The following is a 17,996-nucleotide window of genomic DNA, read 5'->3' as shown; positions in this document are numbered from 1 at the left end:
TCTATATTGTAATATACTCAATTATGTTATATCTAGTCAAATTAATGGAAGAACAAATATAAATGTAAGTGGGTAGGGATCAATAGGCTTAGCTTCCCTCTACTCCTTTTTTGGACATGTCTGCTAACCAAACACATTGCTCTTGACCTTTTGTTTATAATACATTTTTTTTTAATGTTTTTTAATTTGTTGTTATGATTGTTTGGTTTGACGGAACAAGATACCGTGATTTTTTTGGAGGAAATGGAGAATTACATGTTCAAAAATAAACTTTTCATTCATTCACCCTACTCTGATAGTAGATATATGTACAACTATTTTCATTCACAGTCACGAAAGACACTGAATGAACGGATGTCAACACCTCAAAAGATTTAGACAAGTAGATTTGTTTTTCCAGACGCACACAACATTTGTATATTTGCATTATACACTACATACATGCAAACCCAGTGATGCACGGTCGCGCTCCACTTGGGAATGCAGAGCGAGGCGTGCAGATCTGTACGGATGGTATTTGTGAGCATGATGAGGAAAGAGGCTCTTCTACTGTATGTACTTCCAATAAAGTATTCACACATCGTATAAAGAAAAAGATGTTTATTTTACATCTAAGAAGAAATGATGCAATGTGCATCTCAAGGGGGGGGGGGGCTGGGGACACAAAAATACTTTGGTTCACTTGATTTTCCAGGAGCTTTTCTTCATCAGATAGATTTTAGTTGACAAAGCAGCACTTTGCACAGTAGTGGTTTCTGTACATAATATGCTTTTGAGATACAAATTTCACATTGATTGAGTTTTGTTTTTTTACATTGTGAAATGTTGCCACATTAATGAATGTTCACGTAATTTCTTTTCAATTTGATAGAATAATTTTGAGACAGCGTTTAAGGCCATTTCTAATATTGCACACACTGAAAATGTATCAGGCTCACAATTATTGACATTTTGAATACAAATTGCTGACAGAAAAAATAAGTCATCAGTGATACTATTCATTTGATGCACAGTATAAAATGATTACAAAAAGGCATATGTGATTATAAACAAGTAAAATACCAAAATACAATTGCCTAAGAATGAACATGAGAAAATCCTGAATCTGATGAGAGTTGCATGATACAAATATTTTAGGGAGCGTGTCCACTATCGAAATGGAACACAAATATTGTTTTATGTTTTTCTTTTAGAAAGAAAAACAATTAAAATATTTGTAGTACATTTTCGAACATTATAAATTTTTTTCTCGTTCGTTCTCTTTGCAAGTCGTGATATGCTCAAAGATAAGATATGAAAGTTAACGATATCAAAAAGTTAGAAGCTAAAAAATATTTCCCTCTGAATTGTGTTTCAAATGTAACTGCAAATTCTCACAACAATAACCGACAAGAAATCACTATGATAAGAGGTGAAACTGTAAAGTGCAAAGAGGGGTTTTCGTTAAATGCACTGGGATGGACTGTGATAGTCTCAGGCAATGTACAAATACCCTTTAAAATGCCACTTCCCCTCGTCTCCGTCCTTCCTCCGCTAACTCATCTTCATCACCCTCCATCTTATTATTAACCATCCTTTGTGGATATACTGTACGTATATATATCCTATTCCGAATGCATTTCGTTACAGTATTTGGGCAGAGCCTTTTGCTTAGCGAATTTAAGGGTGTCATGCGAGATTGAACTATCTACACTGCATATTGACACTATAGACCACTGCACTTCCGTGTTACATGGAGCTCGTGAGGGGGAGGGGGGAAAGGGAGTGCGTGAATGAATGTTGATTAGAGCCGTAGCACCAACCACTTACGCCAAGGCTCTAATCAACATTCATTCACACGCTACCTTTTCCCCCCCTCCCCCCGCTTTCTCCCATGAGCTCAAAATACCGGAAGTGTTGCGGTGGTCTATATACATTCAGCCTAGGGTGGTGGGGCCGTCTACTACACGACCACGTGGGTGTCTGGCGCCCACTGACCTGCGGAGTTACATTCATTTGCATCCCAAGACGAACGACGGCGACGACTACGTCAGATTTAAGAAATTACCCGCGGGCACGGAAACCATAGACATAATATAAAGGCTAGATGACTCACCCGCGCTGCTGGCCAATGGAGACTGACGTTGCCACATGGTGGCCATCTTACCACAGGCAGCATGCCCACTCATAACATGAATGTACTGTATATGGTGCATGCACTATTGAAATAACCATAGCTTGCAAAACTTTCTACCGATTTTCAAACGATTTGGTTTGTTATAAACGTCAGAGATGTAGTCATCATACTGCATACTTATAATGGACTTTCATATGAAATATGAATTTCAATATGTCCAAGCATCCTGAATCATAGCCACGTTAATAACGTTTGTAATAAACAAAACTGTTTGTAAATCGGTTGAAAATTTTGTAAGCTATGGTTATTTCAATAGTACATGCACCATATACATTCATGTTATGAGCCTGTGACAAGATGGCCACCGGTGAACTACGCTGGAGACTCCGCCTTGCACCATCTAGTTATATATATCTATGACGGAAACTGCCACAATAACGTGATGACATCATCTTAGTAGTATGCTACCTAACATGTTACACGTTTAGTTACACGTTTAGTTTACTGAATTTGTGACGGGTGAAATCTTTTTTTTCTTTTTTCTATCATACCAAAAGAAAAAACATTAAAAAAAACTCCTCATCCCTCCAGAATCAACAGAAAGGTAGTAAACATAGAACAACATGTTCTATTTCAAAATACTGCCTAAACTGAGATCAGTAACTATATCAACAACAATGGTAACAATATCAACAACAACAATGATATAGTAAAAAATAAGAAAAAAATATATATATCAAGAGAAAAAAAATTACAACAATATATAACTCTCTTCATAGAAACCAAACCAGAATAACCCTAGTATGAATATATAGGACCATGTAAACCTACCACTATCAAAAGTTAGCAAATATAACATAGAAATCACATCAAATCATTATTCCTCTCACAGAGAGCGCACATCACATCGTCGTCTCTACAATGGTGTGGGTGGGCTTGATTAAGCCATTGTTCCCATTGGGGTCTAGGGGCAGGGTGAGCTCGCTGGCCTTCACGTTGTACTCTTTGGGCCGAGAGCTGGCCCCCCCCTTCACCGGCGCCGCCGCCGCCTTGATCCTCTGTGGGGAGGGAGGGAGGAGGATGGGGTTTGGAGGGACGGATGAGAGGGGATGAAGAGTGGATGGAATAGAGGAGATGAAAGATTAGTACAGAGGATATTGTAAGAACTGAGAGCGATACACGCCGGGGAAAATGGAATTTGGATGAAGCTTGAATATTACGGTCGATTGTATTACATCAAACATCACTGTCTGGATCTTTCTCTGTGCGCCAAAAGATTCAAGCCGTGCATTTGCACACTTTACGCTACAAAGGCCTCACTACATTCAAAAACTTGTACTTAAACGTGCATTCTATTTAAGATTTTCCATATTTGTTTGAGAACAACCATGTGCAATTACATGGAACAAGCACATCATTTAATGATTAAAGAAATCATGTATTACCGTATTTATCTATTTGATACAGAGGTACAGAGGTATATAGAACATGAAGCAAGGAACACATACATGTGAAACAACACATGGATCACTGACAGTTACACCAAGAAACACAGACAACATCACATGAATCACTCTGACAGCTACACAAGAAACACAGACCACAACACATGAATCACACTAACAGCTACACAAGAAACACAGACCACAACACATGAATCACACTAACAGCTACACAAGAAACACAGACCACAACACATGAATCACACTGACAGCTACACAAGAAACACAGACCACAACACATGAATCACACTGACGGCTACACAAGAAACACAGACCACAACTAGGGATGTTCGATATTGGCTTTTTTTTTTACCGATATCCGATATACCGATATTGTCCAACTATTAATTTCCGACACCGATATCAACCGATACCGATATATGCAGGGTTTCCCCCCCCCCAAAAAACGGAATAATTTCAGGTAATTAACATTACATATCTCTTGTCGTGGAATTAACACAACATTATGCATACTTTTGACAATAAATAAAATAAGAATTTGTTCTTACTTGCTTGCCTGGGTAAATAAAGGTTAAATAAATGTAAAAAAAATATTGTAACGACCCTGAGTCGGGGGTCATTGGTCAGCCGAGCTGTCACTCAGCACTCCGCCATCTCGGGCTAGCAGCGACGCTATTGGTCGCACAGGCCGCGGGGTGACAGAGGCTAAAGTGCAGGGGCTGACATAGAACAGGGGGACGTTAGCAGGTCAGGTGGCGTGTATACCAAACCAAGCCGCATTTCTCGGAGACACTCTCTGATTGGCACTGACTGACGCTCTCTGATTGGCCACTGACGCGTTTGCCCAATCCGTGACGAGCTGTGTCTTTGCCCATTTCCACGCCAAACAGCCTGCAAACTACCTGGCGTTCTATCGCCATGCTCTAAGACAAACTCTAACCTTAACCAACTTCGAAAGAGTGCCTAAGCTTAACCGTCGAAAGAACTTGCCGTCACGCTCTAAGACAAACTCTAACCTTAACCAACTTCGAAGAGTGCCTAAGCTTAACCAGTGTAGAAACAGGCGTCGGCCAATCAGAGAGCGTCTCCGAGAAATGCGGCTTGGTTTGGTATTCACGCGGTCAGGTGCAGTATAGTTCTGGCAATGAGAGGTGATGCACCCAGTATTGCATGCTGTGCCAACTGAACTTCCAATAAACCATAAGTGAGAACTAACCCCCTGAGTCGGTGAGTCGTCAATAACGTGAAACGTTACAATATATATATATATTTTTTGAAAACCGATACCGATCATTTCCGATATTACATTTTAATGCCAATATCGGCCGATAATATTGGTAGGCCGATAATATCGGACACCCCTAACCACAACACATGAATCACTCTGACAGCTACACCAAGAAACACAGACCACAACACATGGATCACTCTGACAGCTACACCAAGAAACACAGACCACAACACATGAATCACTCTGACAGCTACACCAAGAAACACAGACCACAACAGACAACACACACAAGTACAGTAGTTGGAGAAACAAGAGACAAGTTCACAGACAGACGGACATTGAGCAGAGAGGAAGTGGTTTTTAGTGCTGACAGATTTGACAATCAAGAGCCACTGTTTTAAATGAGAAGTAAATGGCCGGTATGTGTTGAGTTCCACTCTTGTGAGGCTCTGAATGAAAAGGCAAATGGACTAAAAGCACTTCTCCTAAATGGAATAATGCAGTCCCCTCTTTTAACTCCTCTCATGATCCGAAATGAGCTTGTTCTTGTGCTAACAAAGTTTCTGTGTGTGTGTGTGTGTGTGTGTGTGTGTGTGTGTGTGTGTGTGTGTGTGTGTGTGTGTGTGTGTGTGTGTGTGTGTGTGTGTGTGTGTGTGTGTGTGTGTGTGTGTGCGTGGGGGGGGGGGTGACATACCATGTGTGATTTTGCTTAATCAGGTTTTCCCAACCTAGAAGGTTATATTTCCTTAAGAGTTGCACACTAGTAGTAATGATTTCTACTGTAGTAGTTTCAATGTAGTGTGGTTAGCCTGTGACCAGCTTGTCATGTGAGAGATAATCATTGAGTGCGCCTCAGTGACATTGAGTGCGCCTCAGTGGACATGTCGTTTCTTATTAATCTAAATTGAATTTGATTTGTTTACAGACTTTTTCTTTAATACCTGAGCCCTGAAGTTGAGGTTGGAGTCTATCAGAATTTCAGAAAGGTATTTAAATAATTTTACAGCCTGTAACTTTTCACCTGACACAAAAACATGTGGTTCTGAAGTAGAGTCGTTTGTCTTGGTGAAAAACATGTGGTTCTGAAGTAGAGTCGTTTGTCTTGGTGAAAAACATGTGGTTCTGAAGTAGATTTGTTTGTCTCGGTGAAAAACATGCCGACAGTTTTAGACATCATTTAGTTGCAGACAACATCGATTGTTAGGGTTAGTGTTAAGTGTTTTTGTGCTACCTCAGGACACACAGATGGCAAGTCATTAATATACTGTATAAACTAAATAAGAGTGGGCCCAGTATGTATCCTTGTGGGACACCGGTGGATAAAGCAATGATTGAATGATCGAGTCTACACTGTCCTCATTGTTGCCCCATTAAGAGTGAGGACTGTGTAGACTCTTTATTCAATATATAGAACTTGTTAACCCTTAGAGAAGGCTGTGCTGGTGTATACCTCAAGCAGGGGCCCCTCAAACTGGAGGATCTTGATGACCATCACCATGGGGATGCAGATCATAGAGGCCAGGGCTAAAGACCAGCCCAGGCCAATGGACCAGTCCGGATACTCGTAGACCTTGTTGTAGGTCAGGGGTTTGTACTTCACCAGGGAGAAGATGAAGCAGCCCTGGGGGGACAAACATTAGGTATTTATTTAGTATAGCTGTTGGTGCTCAAGTTTACACTGTCAAGTAAAACGGAACTCCAGAGGGACAAACATTAGGTATTTAGTATAGCTGTTGGTGCTCAAGTTTACACTGTCAAGTAAAACGGAACTCCAGAGGGACAAACATTAGGTATTTAGTATAGCTGTTGGTGCTCAAGTTTACACTGTCAAGTAAAACGGAACTCCAGAGGGACAAACATTAGGTATTTAGTATAGCTGTTGGTGCTCAGGTTTACACTGTCAAGTAAAATTTAACTCCAGGACTTCCGATAGGCCAGCAGAGGGTACAGACACATAAGAAGCCGAGCTCCCGGGCGAAGTGAATTTCAAACACTTAAGAATTCAAAGAAAACATTCAACCAAGACAGAAAGGTAGATGAGTGGGAGAAAGAAAGGGAAGGACCAAAAAAAAAATGAAAAAAACATTAAATAATTCGGAAAACGAGACGACAAAAGGACCCGACACCGAAGCTAACGCTCCTGCTAGCTTAAACAACCAGAAGCAGGCCGCCAGCGTGCAGTCAGGACACGAGCCGAGCATGGACCAGGTGGGCATAGTTGAAGCGATAAAATAACTGAAAACCGACTTAAAAGAAGAGCTCAGGAGAGTTAGTGAAGACATAAAGGATAAGCTCGATACTATCGCATCTGAGATACAGAGCCTAAATCAACGAGTGGAGGAGGTGGAGAGCCGAGTGGAGAAAATGGAGGACTGGATAACGGAGGTGTCGGACGCACTCAGAGCGAGTCTAGAGCAACACTGAGTCGCATAATACAGGTTAGTTGACCTGGAATCCAGGGCGAGGAAGAACAACATCCGCATATTTGGGATGGAAGAGGGAAAAGAGGGGGACTCGGTTCCAAAGTTTATCGAACAGTTTCTCAAAAACTAGTTATCGCTCCCACCGGACATAGAATTGAAGCTGCAAGGAGCCCACCGTGCACAGGCCACGAGACCGCCAGAAGGCGCCACGCCGAGACACATTATCGTTATCTTCCAGGAATACCTGACCAAGGAGCTGCTGTTGAGAGAAGCATGGAAGAAGGGAAAGATACAAATGGGCAACAAGACAATCTATTTCGACCATGACTATGTAACTGAAATTGCGAAGAAACGAAGGGAGTACAACTGTATAAAAAAAGCACTAAAGATAAAAGGAATCCGCTTCCAGACTCCACACTCCAGCATGAGGATCCATTGGGACACTGTAGTCAAGACCTACACGAGCGCAACCGAGGCGCACAGCGAGCTGAAGAGGCGAGGCATCACGGTGGAAGAAATGGAAGGGGAAAAGGAGAGAGATGGAGGAGAGGGAACGCGGAGGCGAGGAAAGCGGGACCAGACACCGGCACCAACACCAGGCAGGCAGAGGGGTCGAGTAGCAGCACTGAGGGCAAGAGAGAGGCTCAGCGAATACATGCATCGTAAATAACAATGAGTAGAATCCTTCGGACCGGCCATGATGGCCGTGGTAATGTTCAAATAAGCGCCCGGGAGGAGCGAGGTATTTTTTATTAGCGTACGTTTTCTTTAGTGGTTAACGTTGGATTTAAGGGATGGAGGGGTTTCAGTTGGTCACCTCGTCTCACACCCTTAGCGAAGGGCCCTCTCCCTACGAGGGGCTCTCCCTCGCACTTACCGACGGGATAAATACCGAAGAGGAGTGGGTGTTCCCCCCTCATTTGGAGGACACTATGTGTGCTAAATGTTATATGTTTAATGTCGGGAGAAAATGTATGGTAAGGGAAGCCGCTAATGTATGCAAGAACTGGAAAATGAATGTCGGGAAACCATAACTTGAAAATGGCGTCTTTAAACGTCAACGGTCTTAGTCACCCAGTTAAGAGAAGTAGAATTATGACAAAAATCAAAAGAGAGAAGACACAAGTGATCTTCCTACAAGAAACACGCATGTAAAAAATAGAACATGAAAAGTTGAAAAAGTTTGGATATCGAAATTCATGTTTTAGTTCTTGCAACCCTGATTTCAAACTCTCGAAATTTTGAACTGATAAAGGAGAAAAGGGATACTATCGAGGGGTACTCGATAGTTAAATGTAAAATAGACAATGTAATGATAACCCTAGTGAACACATACACTCTTCCAGAGAGCGACAGAAGATTTTTCAAACTCTTATTTGACACAATAGCCTCAGAGGCGGAAGGGATACTGATATGTGCAGGGGACTGGAATACTATACTGAACTATTCACTACATTTACATTTACATTTACATTTAGTCATTTAGCTGACGCTTTTATCCAAAGCGACTTACAAGTTCTGTACGACAAGCCATCAGGAAGGGCACAACTCTATCAGCTGAGCAACAATGTTCATCAAAGTGTTGAGTGCTACAGTGTAGGTTAGTTTATTAGGACAAGTGCATGACAGTACGGTTAGTTAGGGTTAGATTTTTTTTTTTTTTTTTGCTTTTTAATTCAGATAATGGTTGAAGAAGTGCGTCTTTAGTCGACGGCGAAAGATTGGACGTGATTCGGCTGTCCTAACTGGGGTGGGTAGTTCATTCCACCATTGTGGGGCAAGGACTGAGAATAGGCGACTTCTCTTTGATGACCCTCCCGGAGCTTGGATAGGAGTAGGTCTGAGGCGGCCAGAAGATGCAGAGCGTAGGGGTCTTGAGGGTGTGTAGTTAGAGACCATTGACCGGAGGTAGGCGGGAGCGGTTCCCTTTGCCGCACGGTATGCTAGGTTGAGGGCCTTGAAGCGGATTCGTGCAGCAATGGGGAGCCAGTGCAGGTCCCTAAGAAGTGGGGTGACATGGGCCGACTTCGGTAGGTTTGAGATCAGGCGGGCCGCTGCGTTCTGAATGAGTTGAAGAGGCTTAGTGGCAGTGGCCGGGAGGCCAGCGAGCAGTGCATTGCAGTAGTCGAGGCGGGAGATGACTGTTGATTGGACGAGGAGTTGGGTGGCTTCTTTTGTCAGGAAGGGGCGTATCCTTCTGACGTTGCTCAGGAGGAATCGGCAGGTTCTGGTCGTCGCTGCGATGTGAGCAGAGAAGTTCAACTGGTCGTCGAGGACAACACCAAGGTTCTTGGCGGTCGGGGACGCAGTCACAGCTGCATTCTCGACTGTGATTGAAAGGTCGGTTAGGGGGGAGGATTTGGCCGGCAGGTGGAGCAATTCTGTTTTGCTTAGGTTCAGTTTGAGGTGGTTGGACGTCATCCAGGCTGAGATGTCGGACAGACAGGCCGAGATCCGCACAGAGACGTGGATATCTGAGGGAGGGAAGGAGAGGAAGAGTTGAGTATCGTCGGCATAACAATGGTAGGAGAAGCCATGAGACGTGATAATGTTACCCAGTGATTTAGTGTAGAGGGAGAACAGACACTAGACACAACAAGTAAATCCAGGCACAACTCTCAGAGATCAAAGGACTTAAATATTTTTTATCAAGGAAACGGGGATGATGGAGATATGGAGAAGCTTAAACGTAGGAGAAAGGGATTATACTCATTACTCTGCAACACACAAGGTACACTCTAGGCTAGACTTCTTTTTAATAGATAAAAGAGAGAGACACAGGTTGGTGAGTTGCACGATAGGAACGGCAGATATCTCAGACCATAATATGATATATCTGACCATACACTTGAACAACAGACAACGAGACACACTCTGGAGGCTGAACTTGGGGATTCTGAATGGGGAGGACCTCGTGAATCAGATCAGGAAGGAGATAATCGAATCTATTAAAAATAATGTGGACAGCCGAGTGAAACCGACGATCCTATGGGACACAATCAAGGCAATTATGAGGGGATACCTAATCTCAAAAACTACACACTTGAATAAATATAGGCAAATGAAATATGTTCAATTACAGAGAGACCTGAGAAAACTCGAGCAACAGGTGCAGGGAGGGGAGGGGGGGCGGGGGGTAACAGGGAACAGATGAAGGGGATACAATCACAGCTCGAAGAGATGGGAAAAGGAGAGCTAGAGAAGAATTTAAGATACACAAAACAAACCTTCTATGAATCAGGCCCAAGGGCAACCAAGATCTTAGCAAAACGACTCAGGGCCCAGCAGAGTAGACACTTTATCCACAAGATTAGGGAACCCCAGTCAGGAGAAGCGACTTATGAACCGGAAGAAATTCAACGTATATTCAAAGAATACTATGAAAAGTTATACTCACAACCCGAGATGGAAAACTAGGAGAAAATTTTACAGTTTTTATCATCCTTGGATCTCGCGAGTATAGGGAAAATAGAGAACAAAGCCCTGATTTCCCCCATCACAAAGGAAGAACTAGACATAGCCATAGGAAGACTGAAAGCAAACAAAACTCCAGGGAGTGACAGGTTCCCAAACGAGTGGTACAAAATCTTTAAAGAAGACCTGGCCCCAGTAATGCTAGATTCTTTTAACTGGACACTGGAAAAGGCAGAGGCCCCCCGTCCTGGAAAGAGGCGGTGATATCAGTTATACCAAAAGAAGGGAAGAATAAAGAACATTGCGAATCATATCGTCCCATATCGATGTTAAATGGGGATTACAAGCTGTTCACATCCATACTGACTAGGAGAATGGAGGGTGTCCTCCCTGACCTGATTCACGAGGACCAGACAGGGTTTGTAATAGGCAGACAGACACAGGACAATGTTAGACGCACTTTACATGTGGAACAGGTGGAAAAACAACAACTCCCAGCAGCCTTGGTAAGTTTAGACGTGGAAAAGGCCTTCGACAGGGTCAGATGGTCCTTCCTGTTTAGGGTATTGGAAAGATTTGGATTTGACGATCAATTCATCAGCTGTATAAGAGCCAGAGTAAAGATCAACGGTAGCTTGTCGGACAGATTCAAACTGTTCATAGGGACGCGCCAGGGATGTTGTGCAAGCCCCGCCCTCTTCACGATTTTCGTAGAACCATTAGCCCAAGCCATTAGAGAAAGTAAAAAAAATTAAGGGTGTTAGAATAGCAAGGGGGGACCACAAGATAGGCCTCTTCGCGGATGATATTATAATATACCTCCAAAACCCAAACCTGACCTTCCCCAAGTTAATGACCATACTGAATGATTATGGCTGGATGTCAGGATACAAGCTGAATGTCGCGAAAACCCAGATTATCACCTACAACTTCTCACCCAGTAATGGAATGAGGAATGAGTACAAACTGAATTGGGAAGCTGAATCAATTACTTACCTGGGAGTGATTATCACCAAGGATATGTGCAAATTAGAAGCGGCTAATTACAATAAGATTATGATAAATTACAGAAGGATTGGTCGAGATGGGCTACACTCATGATGGATTTCAGTACCAGAATAGAAGTGATCAAAATGAATATTCTGCCAAGGCTGTTGTATCTCTTCCTCTCACTACCGGTCAAGGTCCCCGACTCCCAACTCATAGCATGGGACAAACAGATCTCTAGGTTCATAGGCAGGGGGCAGACCTAGGGTGAAATTCAAAACATTGCTAATCGAAAAAGAGGGAGAAGGCTTGACACTACCTAATCTAAAGGAACACTACTATGCAGCCCAGCTGAGATACGCCGTTTACTGGTGCTCAAGAACATACAGGGCCAGGTGGAAGGACATAGAGACACACCTAGGACGTGTCCAACCTCAGGCCAGATTGGGGGGGAAAGAACACACAACAGGGAAATAATTCACTAGTGGACCACACACTGGTGGTTTGGAATGAGGTGGTCAGGAAATACAAATCAAAAGAAGACAGTAGACTTCTGATTTGGCCTTCCCAGACCCCTGGTTTTGGCCCGGGATCACTGGACGGCACTTTTGACGGGTGGAGAGATAGAGGTATAACAGCCATATGTACACTTTTAGAGAACCATAACTTCATGTCTTTTGAGCAATTTAAGAGAACATTTTACTTGGGAAATGACAATTTGTTTAGATATCTACAGCTGCGACACTTCTATGATACAGAAATCAAGAATAGGATATCAGTAGGTGGTAACGGGGTGGTGGGAATGATGGAGATGGCGTATACGCGAACTCCAGTGAAAATAGTATCGGAAATGTACAAAAGTTTACAAGCTCGCAACAACTGTAATTCATACAATGTGAAGAAGAAATGGGAAAGCGAACTGAGTATAATCTTGACAGAGGGTGATTGGCATTCTATATGTGAGACACAACACACATCCACTAGCTCCAGAGGATGGAGAGAATTCGGTTGGAAAAATGTGATAAGATTCTTTATCACACCGCAAATTAAGAGTAAACAATTAAAAGGGCAACAACCCTGCTGGAGACAATGTGGACAGATGCATGCCAACCACTCTCACATATTCTGGTTATGTGATGAAATGCAACCATTTTGGGAGAGTATTACACAGGAAATGTACAGAATCCTTAGCTACGATTTGGAACCCCAGTTGATATACCTGGGTTTGATCACAGAGGAGACCATGAAGACTTGTATCTGTTCAAAATCATGACAATAGCTGGTAAGAAGGCCATCACAAGGAGCTGGCTTAAAGATGCCGCTCCAGACAAAGAGACATGGAGGGGAATAGTGGAAGAGATAAGCTAAATGGAAAAAATTACATTCCTGCTGAGAATGAAGGCAGAGACATACGACAGGCGCTGGTCGAAAATGGACAGCATATGAGCCGTCAGACGGTTAAAGACTGCCATGACACAATCAAAACAGACCTGACATACCAAGAGCAAATACAGCTCTCTCCCCCCCCCACCATACAACACTGTCCTGTCCTGTGAGTCCTGTTTGTCCTGTCTGTCTTGTGGTGGTGGTTGTCATATTATTAATGTGAACTGTATGATGCTTATGTAAGATTTAATGAATCCGGAAAAATCGGTAAGACATCTATGCAAAAACGGGAAACCATACTGCAAACTGAAAATGTGAAAAAGTGACTGTGAAAAGGAAATGGAGAATGTTTATGTGAAAATGATGTACAAAAAAAGTGACTTTTGAAAGAAAAAGAGGAAAATTAACAAAAATAAAGAGTTATAAAAAAAAATGTAACTCCAGAGTCCATGGATGATGTCATGGTTTTACGACCCTTGCAACTGGAACCACATGTACCACCCCTGGCTAACCTTTCACTACCACACTACAGACGGTTAACCTTTCACTACCACACTATAGAAGGTTAACCTTTCACTACCACACTATAGAAGGTTAACCTTTCACTGCCACACTATAGAAGGTTAACCTTTCACTACCACACTATAGAAGGTTAACCTTTCACTACCACACTATAGAAGGTTAACCTTTCACTGCCACACTATAGAAGGTTAACCTTTCACTACCACACTATAGAAGGTTAACCTTTCACTACCACACTACAGACGGTTAACCGTATGTAGTGTGGTAGTGAAAGGGTTAACCCTTTGTAGTGTGGCAGTGAAAGGGTTAACTTTCTGTAGTGTGGTTTGTTAGAGTTGTACCCTTCCTGCTGACTTGTCGTACAGAACTTGTAAGTCACTTTGGATAAAAGCGTCAACTAAATGACTAAATGTAAATGTGGTAGTGAAAGCGTTAACCCTTTGTAGCGTGGTAGTGAAAGGGTACAATTTATTTGCCCAGAAATGGTGCTGTGTTAAGAAGACCCTTGCCTCTGGTGCAACGTCTACCAGAACCTTCTCTACTGTGTCTCCCCTACTCTGTCTCCCTCTCAGCCTTCCTATTATCGCAATTAAATAAGTATTAATACAGAAAAAATGGCACTCCAAAAATCACTGTTGTTCACTCACCATACAGAGGAAGGGAGTGATAATGGTCCAACTCCATTTCATCCATGGGTTTGGTCTGTAGCCAATCATATCCTCAATCGCATCATAGAAATTATCAGCACCTATCAAACGGAGAGAGAATAAAGAGCATTTCAGTTAACAACATAAAGACATGGCGTGTGACAAGCCAACACAGGACAGGAGAGGACAGACTCAAAAAGAATAGCACCCTTATACACTAAAACAGTATTTACATTGTGTTACTCAAATGAGCTTAGACAGTTCAGTCAATATCTATAAACACAGACAACTGTCTCCCTGAGCTGGAAATCAGTGCTTGTGATTTTGTGACTTTTTGGAGTTGGCCCAATTAGTCAACAATGCTGTGAGCTCAAATAACTTATGTTTGAGCTATTACATATTTTCTTTATCCACTTTTTCTCCTTATCTTTCTATTTTTCTCCCATCCCAATTTCGTGTCGCCAATTATTTTCCCCTTCATAGGTCGGCTGTAGTGAGGATAGAAGCCTTGCATCACGTGTCCCCTCTGGTACACGAGGAGGCAGCCTGTCACATCTTTTCACCAGACAGCGCGGTCTCTCAGTGGCGAGGAGTAACGCGTGGGAGGCTCACGCTGCCCCCGATACTTCCCGACTCTGCTGTACAGGCGTCACCCAACCGACCTGTAGGAGTCGCTGTCCACAACGTCCAATCCCCACCCATCGACTTTCCACCCGCTACCTCTGCCAATTGAGATAGTATGACGACTGGCCCAAGCCGCAGGCAATGCTGACTCCGGGAGTCGAGACCGCAGCCTCTTGCATTGGTGACGAGCGCAATCTCCGCTACGCTACGCCACCCAGCCGCTATTACATCTAAATGAGTTTTATTTAAATGTAGGGCTTACAGCTCTGAATCAGAAAATGTCCCCATATCACAGTAAAACCCCCATGGGTACTGTCATAGTGCCCAGTAAAACCACCATGGGTTCTGTCATAGTGCCCAGTAAAACCACCATGGGTTCTGTCATAGTGTCCTCATATCCCAGTAAAACCACCATGGGTTCTGTCATAGTGTCCCCATATCCCAGTAAAACCACCATGGGTACTGTCATAGTGTCCCCATATCCCAGTAAAACCACCATGGGTACTGTCATAGTGTCCCCATATCCCAGTAAAACCACCATGGGTTCTGTCATAGTGTCCCCATATCCCAGTAAAACCACCATGGTTACTGTCATAGTGTCCCCATATCCCAGTAAAACCACCATGGTTACTGTCATAGTGTCCCCATATCCCAGTAAAACCACCATGGGTTCTGTCATAGTGTCCCCATATCCCAGTAAAACCACCATGGGTACTGTCATAGTGTCCCCATATCCCAGTAAAACCACCATGGTTACTGTCATAGTGTCCCCATATCCCAGTAAAACCACCATGGTTACTGTCATAGTGTCCCCATATCCCAGTAAAACCACCATGGGTACTGTCATAGTGTCCCCATATCCCAGTAAAACCACCATGGGTACTGTCATAGTGTCCCCATATCCCAGTAAAACCACCATGGGTACTGTCATAGTGTCCCCATATCCCAGTAAAACCACCATGGGTACTGTCATAGTGTCCCCATATCCCAGTAAAACCACCATGGGTTCTGTCATAGTGCCCAGTAAAACCACCATGGGTTCTGTCATAGTGCCCAGTAAAACCACCATGGGTTCTGTCATAGTGTCCCCATATCCCAGTAAAACCACCATGGGTACTGTCATAGTGTCCCCATATCCCAGTAAAACCACCATGGGTACTGTCATAGTGTCCCCATATCCCAGTAAAACCACCATGGTTACTGTCATAGTGTCCCCATATCCCAGTAAAACCACCATGGTTACTGTCATAGTGTCCCCATATCCCAGTAAAACCACCATGGGTACTGTCATAGTGTCCCCATATCCCAGTAAAACCACCATGGGTACTGTCATAGTGTCCCCATATCCCAGTAAAACCACCATGGGTACTGTCATAGTGTCCCCATATCCCAGTAAAACCACCATGGGTACTGTCATAGTGTCCTAGGAGTTGTTCCACTATTCACTGTCTATGGAACAGCTCCAGGATGTGTCTCTAGTCTTGATGACATCATCACTACAGTCTTCTCTCTCTGGTGTTCAGATACTATCTCCCTAAACTATCCCAGTGGCTTGTGTCCATACATGTCCATACCAACACACAAACTGTGAAATATGACAAGCCAGTCTGATCAAAACATGTGATTCAACAAGCCATTCAGATTTGCCTCTCCCTCCTACGTCAAGTGGGGGCTCATAGACAGTGGGCTGTCCTTGACTCGTGTGTGTGTGTGTGTGTGTGTGTGTGTGTGTGTGTGTGTGTGTGTGTGTGTGTGTGTGTGTGTGTGTGTGTGTGTGTGTGTGTGTGTGTGTGTGTGTGTATGTGTGTGTGAAAGAAACGCCCGTGTACAAAATGGCGACTTGCTCATAAACGTTATCGTTTCACAAAAATACGTCCCTGACAACATTCTATGCGGGGAAATAGGACACTAGAAACGTGTATTTCAGGGTCATATGTTATTGTATAAACAACCTCTCCAGTGGCGCGCATCAATTGCAAAGATGCTTGGACTCAAACGCCAGCGGTAGCTCCAGCGGCTCTGCTTCGCGCGCCCCTATGTGATGTTGCATCACACAACAGTCAGCGGCCGTAAGAATAGCAACTGTTACACAACGGTGACGAAATAACACTTCCAGAGGAACGGCATGTAGGGCACGGCACCCTCGCCCCCCTTCCAGCCAGAAGGTCATTGTGAGGAGGTGCTGCTATTGCGATAGGGCCCCTCAATGGCCACGCCGGAAGCCCCTGCCAGAGTAATTTACCGCGGGCAGTGGGAACCGACAACAAGGGCACCTTTGTTCCCACCCGGAGGTCGTTTGTGTTGTTTTGAACAGCGTCGGGTGATCTTTACGTGCACCAATGCCCCCCCCCCCCCCCCCCCCCCCCCCGCTTTACTGTGACTTTTACTACTGTACGAAGCTCTGACTTTTACTACTGTACTATCTTCTCCACTCACCATAAACCCAGGCCACAGCGATGCATTCAAAGAACGCCACCCACAGAAGGCACACCCCGCTGGCTGCGTAGTAGTCGAAGAGTTGGAACACATACATGCCACCCTGAAAGGAGGAGAGAGGACATTTGCATTAATGACTTCTCAGTCCAGAGAAAAGAAAGAGAGAGAGAGAGAGAGTAGAGAGAGAGAGAAAGAGTAGAGAGAGAGCGATAGAGAGACCACAGAGAGAGTAGAGAGAGAGAGAGAGGGGGAGAGAGCACAGAGAGAGAGGGAGGGAGAGAGGGGAGGGAGAGAGAGCACAGAGAGAGGGGGAGAGAGCACAGAGAGAGAGAGTAGAGAGAGAGAGAAGAGTAGAGAGAGAGCGATAGAGACCACAGAGAGAGAGTGAGAGAGAGAGAGAGAGGGGAGAGAGCACAGAGAGAGAGGGAGGGAGAGAGAGCACAGATAGAGGGGGAGAGAGCACAGAGAGAGGGGGGGGAAGAGAGAGAAAGAGTAGAGAGAGAGAGCGATAGAGAGACACAGAGAGAGAGGGCGGAGAGAGAGAGGGGGAGAGAGCACAGAGAGAGAGAGAGAGGGGGAGAGGGAGGGAGAGAGAGCACAGAGAGAGGGGGAGAGAGCACAGAGAGAGAGGGGGAGAGAGAGAGAGAAAGAGTAGAGAGAGAGAGAGCGATAGAGAGACACAGAGAGAGAGGGCGGGAGAGAGAGAGGGGAGAGAGCACAGAGAGAGGGGGGGAGAGCACAGAGAGA

At 44.1% G+C, this 17,996-nt stretch overlaps 1 protein-coding gene across 1 annotated transcript in view; it reads right to left on the bottom strand.

The window, feature by feature from the left end:
• Nucleotides 1-585: 585 nt before the first annotated feature.
• LOC311244119 (sodium- and chloride-dependent taurine transporter-like) overlaps nucleotides 586-17,996 on the bottom strand; it is a gene marked incomplete at its 5' end in the record, with an annotated part of 32,592 nt that continues 15,181 nt past the window's right edge. Inside the window, 4 exons of the mRNA XM_084333530.1 lie at nucleotides 586-3,174; nucleotides 6,261-6,431; nucleotides 14,190-14,290; nucleotides 17,250-17,352. Of these exons, the coding sequence (XP_084189656.1) occupies nucleotides 3,019-3,174; nucleotides 6,261-6,431; nucleotides 14,190-14,290; nucleotides 17,250-17,352 (531 nt within the window). The 3' untranslated portion in view covers nucleotides 586-3,018. The remainder of the gene's footprint in view (nucleotides 3,175-6,260; nucleotides 6,432-14,189; nucleotides 14,291-17,249; nucleotides 17,353-17,996) is intronic.

Source organism: Notolepis coatsorum (genome assembly GCF_963971535.1).
Source record: "Notolepis coatsorum genome assembly, chromosome: 17".
Lineage (NCBI taxonomy): Eukaryota > Metazoa > Chordata > Actinopteri > Aulopiformes > Paralepididae > Notolepis > Notolepis coatsorum.
The sequence above is the reverse complement of the archived record's forward strand: the minus strand, read 5'-3'. Positions and strand labels throughout refer to the sequence as shown.